This window comes from Chaetodon trifascialis, chromosome 22, assembly GCF_039877785.1.
Source record: "Chaetodon trifascialis isolate fChaTrf1 chromosome 22, fChaTrf1.hap1, whole genome shotgun sequence".
Taxonomy (NCBI): domain Eukaryota; kingdom Metazoa; phylum Chordata; class Actinopteri; order Chaetodontiformes; family Chaetodontidae; genus Chaetodon; species Chaetodon trifascialis.
The window spans coordinates 20,521,026-20,533,455 of NC_092077.1; the positions used below are offsets into that span (position 1 = coordinate 20,521,026).

The 12,430-nt window shown below is 41.9% G+C and overlaps 1 protein-coding gene across 3 annotated transcripts in view; it reads left to right on the plus strand.

Moving 5' to 3' along the window:
- Positions 1-12,430, plus strand: part of ptpro (protein tyrosine phosphatase receptor type O) — a 33,511-nt gene that overhangs the window by 16,780 nt on the left and 4,301 nt on the right. Inside the window, exons 14-24 of one of the 3 annotated variants that reach the window (XM_070992397.1) lie at positions 1-37; positions 177-297; positions 3,906-3,974; positions 6,416-6,499; positions 9,466-9,501; positions 9,793-9,874; positions 10,237-10,327; positions 10,562-10,638; positions 10,733-10,867; positions 11,076-11,198; positions 11,327-11,481. The exon at positions 1-37 is cut by the window's left edge and continues 102 nt beyond it. In XM_070992397.1, the coding sequence (XP_070848498.1) occupies positions 1-37; positions 177-297; positions 3,906-3,974; positions 6,416-6,499; positions 9,466-9,501; positions 9,793-9,874; positions 10,237-10,327; positions 10,562-10,638; positions 10,733-10,867; positions 11,076-11,198; positions 11,327-11,481 (1,010 nt within the window). The remainder of the gene's footprint in view (positions 38-176; positions 298-3,905; positions 3,975-6,415; positions 6,500-9,465; positions 9,502-9,792; positions 9,875-10,236; positions 10,328-10,561; positions 10,639-10,732; positions 10,868-11,075; positions 11,199-11,326; positions 11,482-12,430) is intronic. The other 2 variants (XM_070992398.1, XM_070992399.1) reach the window with 2 other exon arrangements.

Below are 12,430 nucleotides of genomic sequence, written 5' to 3' on the forward strand. Positions count from 1 at the left end.
CCCAGCAAGCCTGCACACATCACCATCGCCACTGTCGGTAGGTGGCGCCATCCGCCGACCTGTGACACAAGCTGTGTATCATCAGCAAACTGAAAGAGGAGCGAAGACTCAGATCTTCAAATATGATTAAAAACTGGAGAAAGTTCGTCTCTAATTCACGGCTTGTCTGTGTGCAGCTAAAGAGATGAACCCGAGCATCGCAGCCATCTCCGCTCTGGCCGTCCTCAGCGTCCTGCTCATCAGCCTGCTGGTCCTGTTCCTGCTGGTCCTCCGCAAGAAGCATCTGCAGATGAGCAGGTACGAAAGTCCAGTGCACCTGCACCAGGTACACAACACCTCCTCCAGGTTCACAACACCTCCCACATGCCTGAAACACCTCCACCAGGCCCCAAACACCTCCTCCAGGTACATGTAGCAGAACTGGCCTCTAACTGACCTTCTCTTACCCTCTCTGCATTCCTTCAGGAGAAATGGAGTTGTAAAGCATCCCAACTTACAAGAGCTATTGACCATTTGAACTGTTTACAGGGAAGGTGTTAATTTCAGAGACAAGATGTCTGGACAAGAGACATCTCCTCCATGTTTTCTTTTCAGGGAAGCCAGAGACACAGACACCTCAACATCAAAGGTGGCCTTCTCCTCACCTTCTCCTCACTATGTTTCTCATGGCAATGCTCTCTCCTGATAGCCCCAAGAGAGATCAAGACAATAAAACTGTCTGGAGAGACAAACGCCAGGCTCCAGAGGAACATCCACAAACATCAGCAAATGCTGATGGGTCGTAAACCGGACATCCATTGAAGCAACTTGTGTATGCTTGTGTGCTTTTCCTCAACACTCCAGGATAACCAGATTCTATGTTAAACTTAACTTTTCATGTTTTCAACTCGCAGGACTCGTTGTACGCATAATATTGATGTTTTTCCCGTATCTCTGACCTGAAGTATGACCAAGTTGTGATTTTAAGGGTTTTATAAAAGTTTGTCTGAATAAAACCATACTGCCATCCAGAGTTTCCTAACGGTCAGATCGAATATGCTTGACTTGGCACATTTATCGCTAAGTAACCGTAATCGTGATAATCATTTTTGGCAACTATAGCCTGCCTTCTTTATTCCTGTATCTTTATTTGTGCATTAGTTATACATTGAATCATTATACATGTTGAGATGAAACTGTACCATGATTACCATTTAATGTTGTCACCCAACCATAGTAAGTGTCTAATGCATGCTGTGAACAATGTTGAAATGTCATTGAAATCATATGTGATTGACCATAGTGAGAAGCAGATGAGCCCCTCGTATGAATCATTGATTAGTTCAGCTCCTTGAGGCGATCGCGCGTCACAGACCGTCTCACGTGATTCGATGGCCTGCCCTTTCGACACGCCCCGGAGCGACCTTTAAAGACTGCGTGTAGTGCGCGTTAGTTAGTTAGTTAGTTAGTTAGTTAGTTAGTTAGTTAGTTAGTTTTGTTTTGTAGTTCTTTTGTTTTCTTTTCACGTCTAGTTACCCTCAGCTGAGTTCTTTTCTTTGCTTTTGTCTTAAGTTTTGCACAGTCGTTTTGCTCCTTAAGTTTTTCGTCTTCGAGCTACTCCCAGCCATTCCGGGTAGCGTTAATTATCTTCAGAAGACGTATTCTTATAATTTGCCGTAAACTTTAAAGTTAACTTTCTATTTAGCCAAACGTTTTGTTTTTAACAAATTTAGGCAAGTAATACTAATTTTGTAGCCTTCTTCGACCGGCCATCGAAGAGACTCTTAATTTGTGCTATCAGTCTAAAATAATCCGTCACGGACTCAACCGAACCAAACCCTGCGGCCAGCTGTTGATCCTTGGTCCGGTTCACAACCATCCGGAGCCGTCCCTCATCTGTAACCGACCGCCGAACCAGTTCCAGAGACGCCTCGTTCAGCACCAGCTCGTCACCTTGGAGGTCTGGGCCTTCCACTAGATCACCAAGCAGATCGAGCCGCGGACGAACATCTGGAACGTCTTCGAGCCAGTTCGGAGCAGAGCACAACGGGACGCCAGCAACCAAGTAGGCACGCTAAGCGGGTTTGAATAAGAGTTGGTCCGTGAGGTTAAGAGACGGTCAATTCGTCCAAATTCTCTCCTTTAATCGTTCTTTCCCTTAACTCTGCGTTCGCGTCCCCATTATTCCCTTTCGACTGCCTCTCACTATCGCCAATCTACTTACCATTGTGTTGCCATAAGTTTCTTGTGTGTTCTGTCATATCACCTCCCATCTTCTGTCTTATTATTCATGGTACATTATCCATTATCCACAATTCTGCTTAATAAATGATATTTTGAATGAAGTCCTGGTTAGACGGTGTCCTTTTGAACTGAATATTTACGATCCCTGTATCCAGAATTTACACTTCAGGTTATCAGACTGGTTTACTGTTAGTCCATTCGTTAGTATTTATCAGCGTTATAGCAGTTAATTTCTGCAGTCCTTCTTAGCTGAGGAAGGTGGTGCCCCGACATTTTATCAACGAATGCAACATCAAATTAAGGTAGTACACACTACATTATATAATGGTGCCCCGTGTGAGGCGGATTCAAATTGTTTTATTCAGTAATTAAGGCTTCATCGCATCACATCTGTGCTGACTTTCCACTGAGGAGCTTATGTGCACTGTTCGACTCAACTACGTTTGTGCGCTGTTTTGATAAACTGTGCTTTGTGTGTGAGCATTTCAACCTGTGCAAACTATATATGTGTTCTTGTTTTTAAGTGTGAATTAACTGGATCCTGATGATTTGTTATTTTGAGCTCTGATTGCATATTGAACTGTTTGAATTACGTTGTGCATGCCGCGTCGCCGTACGCTATTAATGTTGAAAGGCCTGTTGGCACGTTATAACTGCTGCGATGTTCCAGGGTTATGATTGTGTCCTGTATTAGGTCAGTTTGGCTGCGAGTTTCCAGCAAACTTGATCGGTACAGAACCCTCGCGTCTCTGTATCAGACTAGCTACACAACACCTCCACCAGGCCCCAAACGCCTCTCAAACCCCAAACGCCTCCCTCTCGTCATGGTCAGGCGTTAGCATCGAGGGAGCAGAAGCGCTTTCTTTGCAGCCAACGCCCTCCGAACTCGTCTGGTTTCTGGGAACCTCAAAACTTCGTGTCACATTTTATTCTTAGAAACGAGTGTCAGTGTTCAGGAGCACAAACCAGTTCCTGAATGTTTATGCCCAGCAGAGCATTAGCTACATGTTAGCGTGACAGACTCTGAGTTTGTTGTCGACCAATCAAAGAGCTGGAGTGTCAGATATGTGAAGAGGCTGTTACCAGATTACAGTTTAGGGTCAGATAGTGAGTGATGGTGGATTACTTTGATCCTTTTAATCCTTCTGTCATGTGGAGACTTTTAAATCATGTTTATCTCAATGAAACAAACAAGGAGTTTTTATTTGTTCAGCTTTAAGATCAAAATTCACAGAAAACTATAAAAATTCTTTTTTTGTCTTCAGTTAAATATGGAAACGGATAAAGAAATGATAACAAAGCAACACGATGTCAGAATCAAAGCGCTGACGTCGCCTTTATCCGACAAAAGTTTAGCTTTTCCAATTCATCAAAGTGATGAAAAGTTCACGTTTTTAGCTTTTAAGTGAGAATCAGTCAGAACAGCTGGAGTCAGACAGGAAGTCATTCACAGAACAGTGAAGAGCATCTGGAAAACTTTCAATATTTGTCATTTTTAGTGTTTTTTTTCTGTCAGGATTGAGCTTATGCACTTTTCTATTTTAGGTTTCAGTTATTTTCACATTAATTCATTTGAGCTCACTTCCTCTTTTTACTGGTCAGTCATCAAATATTTGTTCCTCAAACTGTTCTGACTGCCGTTCCCTCACGTGTGACTTGTTTCTTGGTTTTTTCTGTTTCAGAGAATGTGGCGCAGAGACTTTTGTCAATTTTGCTTCATTTGAACGAGATGGAAAACTTCCTTATAACTGGTAGGATCCTGTTTCTCATCTTTAAGTCACAATGAAATGTTGAACAAGTCAAACCTGAGAGGATGAAATGATTGAAGCTCTTCACAGTCTGAGACCAGAGTGGACGTTTTCTGGAGGTTCACCTCATTAATCACATCCTGAGTTTGGATGTCAAGTCCTGTCGCTGCAAACACCCTGGAAAGACCCGATCAGAGTCAGATTAGCAGCCTGGTGGGGGATTGTGGAGTCAGATTAGGGATTTGAACAGAAAGCTGCAGACTTTAGCTCGTCTGTGGTGCTTTAAGCAGCCAGAGGTGACGACGACGATGACGGTGATGATGATGAGTCCAGCTCCCCTTTGCCTGCTTGTTTGGACCAGCTGAAATGGGGTGTTTGTTGATGATGAAATCTCAGGATTTCCCTTAATCTCAGATTAAAGGGACAAAATGTTGCCTTCAGAGTAAAGTTCTACACAATGAGAAATGACACTTCGGTCATTTAGTCTTTGAAATTAGACTCTTTCAAAGGAAGAGACAAAAATGTCTGTCCCGTATCATGGCGGACGGATCAGATTCAGTCCTTCACGTCCTTTCTATGACAAACACTCAGATTTGGAGATTAGTGATTAATATAACAGCTGAAAGACGGTCAGTTAAGGCAGAACCTTGGCTTCCATCTGCTGTTGTATTTGACTTTCCATCACTGAGCGCACATGTCCATCAGAGTGTCTTCTTACTGTGACGGTGGAGTTGTGTCTATGCTTTGACTGTGCATGTCAGCAGACCTCGCTGTTCGGTGTGGATGTGATGGCGGACGGTGATGTCACCACTGATGCAGTTAAATGTGGAAAATGAAACCTGGTTCTTTGCACACCAAGAAAAATGAATGTGACAAGAAGTTTATTGAAACTCTGAAACTCTTCATGGCAATAAAATTAGTGAAAGGAGAAAAACAGGAACCACGTTAACAGAACTCTACATGCTGTGAGTAACGTCAAGCTCATGAAAGTGAAAGCAGTTGAGTCGTCCTGTCAGCTCCAGTGATTCGAATTGTTTCTCAGATCTCGGCTGGAGAACAATCGACCTTAGATGTCATGTAATACGTTACGTCTACGAGATGATTTTATTTGGCTGAAAATATTTTTATTAATTTCCAAATCTCATGAAAAGACAAAAATCGGCAGCGTTTATCAGTGTGGTGAACCTTAGGGCCTGATCCTGGGTCCTGTTCTTTTCTCCATTTACCTGCTTACACTTAAGCAGGAACATCATTTGTTTCATTTGTATGCAGACGATTCACAACTGTGCACGTACATAAAGTATAAAACGTGAGGCTCTCCCAGACTTGTTTCTCAAATTCCAAAATGTATTTAACTTAATTAATTGATTCCAGTTTTTGTCTTTGCATCTCCAAAATATCAGTGATTTGTGACGGTTACTTTTCTTAATTAATTTCTTTTCATTACAATAAATATTTGCACAACAACATATTTGAATAAGTCAAAGTAATTAGGTCACCCTAAAAAATATGTGGGGCACCTTTTTCTTCTTCTGTCTGTGATCAGACATGTTTGAAAAAGAAACAGAAGCTGATTTAATTTCTTCTAAATCATCTCACAAAAGAAGGCAATGAAATGTCAAATGTTCAAGAACTTTATATTAAATATGGTCTTAAAGTGGGAAACTAATGGTTTGAATCAGGACGTATCTGACCAGAGAAGAAGTTCAATTCAATTCAATTCAATTCAATTTTATTTGTATAGCGCCAAATCACAACAGAAGTTGTCTCAGGACACTTTCCATATAGAGCTGGTACAGACCAAGCTCTTTTATCTACAAAGAAACCAACAATTCCCCCATGAGCAAGCACTTGGCGAGTCAAGTCAGCGAGGTTATGAATCTGACCTGAGATCCAGAAGAGGTTCGAGGAGTCCTTCGTTTAGTGTTTCCAGTTTCAGATTGTGGTGTGGATGAAATACAGATCCAAACACGAGGTCCCACATGTCTCTGCATCAGTGGGGTCATGACCCGAGCAACACAAACCTTAGGGATCATCAGGTTCGTTAAGGTGGACGTCACATGGTTTGACGTCACCATTGAGTGACAACATGTGGACTGTTATACATGACGAGGGTCCTGGCAGAGTGTTGCATTGTGGGCCGGGCCGGGAGGACGCAGTGATGTCACAGACTCAGGCTGGAGGTTGTTAAATGAGACAGAGTGGCCATTGACGTCCAGCAGCAAACAGACTCCTGTTGTCCTCCAGAGAGACAACGGGACACTCTCTGAAAGGCTGCATGATGCATTAACTCTGTGTTCGGCACTAATGTGAAGCTCTCGACGCTCTGAGCCTCTTTACTAATGGAGCACCATGTTCTGTCCCCAAACTATCGCCCCCTGGTGTCTGTTTCTCTTCATTTTTTCTTGTGTGTGTTTTTATTATTTTTATTTGAACCCCTTCAGGCGAAGAAGCCTCTTTGCCTTCCTTACCCTACTGCCATCCTGCCTTTGGACTGACTATCTTTTGGCTTTTTATATTAATCCTTGGTAAGTAAGCACTTGCTGGCCAAAAACTCTGCACTTCAGGGGCATGTCTTAGCGGAGCCACAGCCCACAGTATTGATCAGAGACACTGTTTTACTCCATTCGAACCCAGGTGACCTCATTGCGGAGCCACCAGATCATCTCCGGATCCAGAACTAACAAAGTCTGGGGATATATTTTTCCTACTGTCAACAAATCCCATGAAAAGACCAAAACCAACATTTCATGTACAGATGTGATGAACCTCAAGCCTTCATCCTGGGTCCTGTTATTTTCTGTTTAAATGCTTCCCTTCATTAGTAGACAACATGTTTCATTTCATAATTAATTGTAGATTTCGTAGTCTGGTTGCCTCCAAGTGGAAACTAACTGTTAGATTTTTGTTTAACTGTAATCTTCATGAGGGTTGGACTGAGATCATTGTACATTTGGCCCCAAATATTTTTACTCTTTTTTAAGAAATGTCACAAACATACCAAAGTCATCACTGCGACGTGGTCTATCTCAAGCTCCCCATAGAACAGTGTCTGGTGCTTCCCATGTTTGGGGACGCGGCTGTAAATCTGCGTTTTATCAGAGGTGAAGAAGTTTTCAGTTTTCCAGGTCTTCAAGGATGAGGATGAACTGGTTGGTTTGCCGAATGTGTGTCTGGTTAACTTTGAGCAGCAGTCTCAGGTGCTGCAATCAAGCATCCATTTATCTTGACCTCCTTCCTCTGCAGACTTTGTGGATCTATTACGTCTCCTAACTTCCTCCTTTGCCTCTGAGTCATCTATGCTGCAGCCACTAGAGGGCGCTGGCACTTGAACATAAGCACATGTTGTTGTGGTGTTTGCTGAAATGTCTGATGTTGTTTTTCTTGAGTCTTGACATGGTTGACCTTCATGTACCGCAGCATTAGCTACATGGTTTAGCTGTGGCTAGCAGTGCCCTCCTTATAGTTCTGCTGATTTCTTTATGGTCCGTTTCTTACTTGTCGTGGAACTAACTGGTGTCTGTGGACATTAAATCTGGTGTTCCACAAGGTTCAGTGTTAGGCCCCTTGTTCTTAATGTACACAAGTCATTGGCTCGATGTTGTGAACCTTTATCTAATATTTTTTTTGCAGACAACACCAGCTTGTTTTTCTCACACAGGAATCTTTAAAACAGAGCTGCTTATTGATTTGACTCTGAATCATTAATGTGATCGATTGTGACCTTTGGAATCTTTTCAAACGTTCTTCTACGATTTGTTTTTGTATCTGAACTTTCATAATAAAAGATGATCATGTGTGGAAATAGAATATTAGATGCCAGTTTATTTATGATAACAACAACAAGGACCCTGAAACAGAACCTTGTGGAACACCAGATTCAGAGAAGGGCTGAGTTAATGCCTCCGTATGTCAACCAAAAACACTCGAGTCAGGATTAACTACTGTGTGTGTGTTCATGGTGATGAAGGAACATCAGTGAGGCTCACTGATGTGTTTTAATGGAGGTCAATGGCTCAGAGGAGGAAGATCCTTCAGACTGTGATACTCACAGAAACTTGTCAGATGCTTTCACATCGTTCTGGTTTGAGTCTACACATGGGATTTGTTGACAAGAAGAAAACGTAGAATATCACAAAACTGAAAATTTAGACTTATTCTCAAAACACTTGAACGCTGAATTCTGAGATAAAAAATGCTTTCAAGTCCAGTTCGATTCACGAGGAAACAAGAAGTCAGCAGATGATTCTTCTGACATGTTGAACTTTGTCTTGCAATGCTGTGCCTGTGGTTGAACTCAGCGTCACACTGAGTGTGTTTCTACTAACATGTTGGATGTAGCATGATGCTAACTGTTGATGCTAACCATTGATGCTAACTGTGGCTTGGCTCCATGTTTGGTGTTTGCATGCTGTCTGTCTTCCTCCTTTTGTGGACGTTCTCTTCAGAAGTTCTCATTCAGTATGTAGTGCTGCTGTTAGCGTGTATCTGTCTGACGTAGACGTCGACGTGCATGTCGCTGGTTAAACACAATCCTCTGACTGTGTCGCAGAGCTGCGACACAGTCAGAGCGAATTTTTAAGGCCCAGATTTGACTCCAGGACTCAGAAGCATGAAACTGATAAATCAGTGTAAATGTTAAACAGCTGCATGTCAGGTAACAGTTTTGAGATGATTTCAACCAATCACTGAGCATGATGAAGTTCCCCTGATGTCATTTCATTTGTTCTCTTAAATCTGCTTTCGGGGTTAGACCAATCGATGGGTTCCATACCGGCCTTTCATCATCGTCACTTTCTCTTTGTTCCACGATGTTTGACAAAACTAACACTTTAAATTATTTCCCAATTTTGAAGTTTATCTTGACTTTAAATGACTTTATTTTCATTTTCTAGTTGGTAGAAAATGAATCTGAAATCTTTTGAATTTAAGTTTTGAGAGCATCTAATTTTCTTGTTTAAGTATTTTAATTAAAACGGAAACTTTCATGATGGACTAATTAATACATGAAATTTTCAACCATGATGAAAAAAAAAATTTTGTCTTTCACTGAAACGAGCTGAAATTGGCACATAAAAACACGTGAATGATAAATATGACATGTTTTTGATTTTGTCAGACATAATGCAGAGAAATAGAAAGTGATTTAATTTTTGGCAGCCATAGACTTCCATACTTTTATCAAATCTGATCAGAAACATTATATTGCCATTTATTGCCTCATTGTACAAATTAAGCTTTAAAGGTTTTTTATTTTTTAAAATTAGGGTTTTTTATGGAGAAAACTGAATATCTGTGGATTTCATATTTAAACATTTTGAATGACAAAACAAATTCATTCTAAAAACTGAACTTTTCACTCATTTTCGTCGTTAAAGGTTTAAAAACCCACATTGGTCAAACTCTGACGTCTGGACGGACGTTAGCGTAGAACAGTGAGACGAAACACTCAACGCGTCAGTCGTCATCAAATTTACATGTTTGTATTTTATAGGAGCAAGACAGCGTTAAAGAAACGGAAGCTAACAAGGTAACAAGACTAAACAAACACACATGGCTCCAGTCTGTTTATTTATTTATTTATTTACTGTGTGTGTGCGTGTGTGTGCTGCCATGGCGCAACATGCAGCCTTCAGACACAGCGACAACGTCCGAACTGTTTAATCCATCAGATTAAAGTGAAACAGACGGACGGATTTGACAGTAATACTGTAAACATAAACATGAGTGAAGAGTTAATCTGAAGGTAAATGATGAGCGGGAAACGTCTCGACGGCTTTAAAATGTGATTTTCATGGACGTCTCTTGCGTCTCGTTGCAGTCCTGTCCAGCTGGACGACTTTGACGCGTACTTCAAAGAAATGAGCAAAGACTCGGCCTACAAGTTCTCTCTGCAGTTTGAGGTAAAAGTACTTCACAGCTGGTGTTTTTGTACTCATTCAGCTGTTTATGGTGTATTTGTATTCACACAAATCCTCAGTTCAACATCAGCAGGATATGAAGTTTACTGCTGAGATCATCAAAACTTATGGAAATCACCTTTCAAAACAAAAGCTGCAAAGTACTTCAAAATAAAAGCATTACGCATGAAGCACAAGTCCTTTCAGATCCACGTTTTCATGGTTTTACTTTGAAACTGGACGGAGGATCAACAGTTAAAACTGCTCACATCAGAGACTTTATTGACACGTTTGGAGGGACGGAGTGTTTGAACCTGATGAACAGATGAAAGAAGGAACATCTGACGCTGTGAAATCTGTTTCAGGAGCTGAAGAGCGTCGGTCTGGATCTTTCCCACGATGCAGCAGACCTGCCCGTCAACAGGCCGAAGAACAGATACACCAACATCCTCCCCTGTGAGTCTCTGCCAGCAAAGCATCATGGGAGAAAAACCCCAAACTGTCTGAAACAGTTTTATAAATCTTTCATTTATTTGTTTTAGTGTGTGTTGAATTTCCATGTCAGCACAGAACATGATCGTGTTGTTTTTGTTTGGTTTGTTGTTTGTGTTTCTGTTGTTGTTTGTTGTTTGTGTTGCTGCTTGTTGTTTCGGCTGCGTCACTTAAACATCTTGAACTCTTTTCCTCCAGACGACTTCAGTCGAGTGAAGCTGATCTCGATGCACAACGACGAAGGTTCAGACTACATCAACGCCAACTACATACCTGTGAGTGTCACTGAAGGGTCAGTATTTCTACACTGCAGTACTACTACTTTTAGTTCAGTAAGAGATGTGAGTACTGTGTGCGTGCACTCTGCAGGGCTACAAACACGGTAAAGAGTACATCGCCACTCAGGGGCCGCTGCCAGAAACCCGCAATGACTTCTGGAAGATGGTTCTGCAGCAGAAGTCTCCCATCATCGTGATGCTCACACAGTGCAACGAACGGCGGAGGGTGAGTACAAGTACTGCACTTCAGTACAAATCTGAGGTACGTGTACTAGATAGAATAACTGAAAAATAGTTGAGGACGAGCTCCACCTCAGCCACCTCCAACAGTAAAATTCTGCTTTGACACATGAGGAGACACAGTAAGAAGAAGAAGAAAGCAGCTTTGATTGGTTCGTACTTTGGTGACCGTGAATTTGTTCACCTGTCTCCAGGTGAAGTGTGATCACTACTGGCCGTTCACAGACGAGCCTGTGATGTATGGAGAGATCAGCGTAGAGATGCTGTCTGAATCCGAGTCTCCGGAGTGGACCATCAGGAAGTTCAGACTGGGATACGTGAGTACCAGCTTGTCAGGATGGGGGTCCAGGTCCACGGTGGACCACCAGAGTCTGCTATGAGAAACACGGCGTCCTGTCACGTTCATGTGTTTCCTGTAAGATCAGATGTTTGTGTCCCCCTGCAGGCTGATGAGAGTCAGGACGTCCTCCACCTGAACTACACCTCGTGGCCGGATCACGGCGTCCCCACAGTCAACGCCATCGAAAGCATCCTTCAGTTCGTCCACATTGTCCGTCAGCAGGCCAACAGGACCAAAGACCCCGTCATAGTCCACTGCAGGTCAGGACGGGACTCCAGTTAGCGAACAGGCACTGGATCTGTAACGTTTACTATAGATCAGGAAACAAATTATGGCTGAAGAACGGACAACGTTTACTAGTACTGAGGCTAAAATGTGTAGTTTGTCCTGAAGGTGGCGCTGGAGGAAACATCATGTCTGCCCTGTTTTCTATAACTCACTTTATTAAACTGTCATTGGACAAACAAGACTCATCGTTCGCAACTTAGCTTGATTGAACCACCTAACTTGGTGCACTATTGTGCCAGACTAGCCGTAGCTCATGCTAACATTAGCATGTGAAAGTGTTGATGTTAGCCATTGCTAAAGTTAACATGCAAGGATCTACAAGAGGTGAACATGCTAACATTTAGAATGCAGAAGGCGTGTTTACATCCACATAGTTAGCATGGTAACATGCTAACATGTGTGTTTGTGTCACACAACAAACTTTAGCATAGTGATGTACTTCTTTTAGCATGTTAGCATGCCACCCCTCTTGTAGGATGAGTATTATTTAGCATTAATCATGATCATTATATATAGCACAGTTAGCATGTCCACTTGATAATATTTACTGTAGTGTGATAAAACATATGGTTTAGTTAATATACATTAGCACACCTGCAGCTATTAGCAGTTTAGCACACCACATTTAGCATCTCAGTAAATTAAAAGGATACGACTGTTAAGACGTAACATTTAGCATCAAAGCTAAAACACTGAAAAAAAGAAAAAAACAACAATATCCAAAAGAGTCAAAATAAGTCAAAATAAGCATAATTAGCTTCATTATTAGCTACTTTTTTCAGGAGTCTTGTAAAGAGATGTCCCCGGTAAGATTAACAGGAAGTGAATGTGTGACTTTGATGTTTAAGGAACGCTGTAACTTTCTGCATCTCCTGGTTTTATTTTAAGTCTTTCCAGGAAACGTTCAGAGACTCTGAGTCA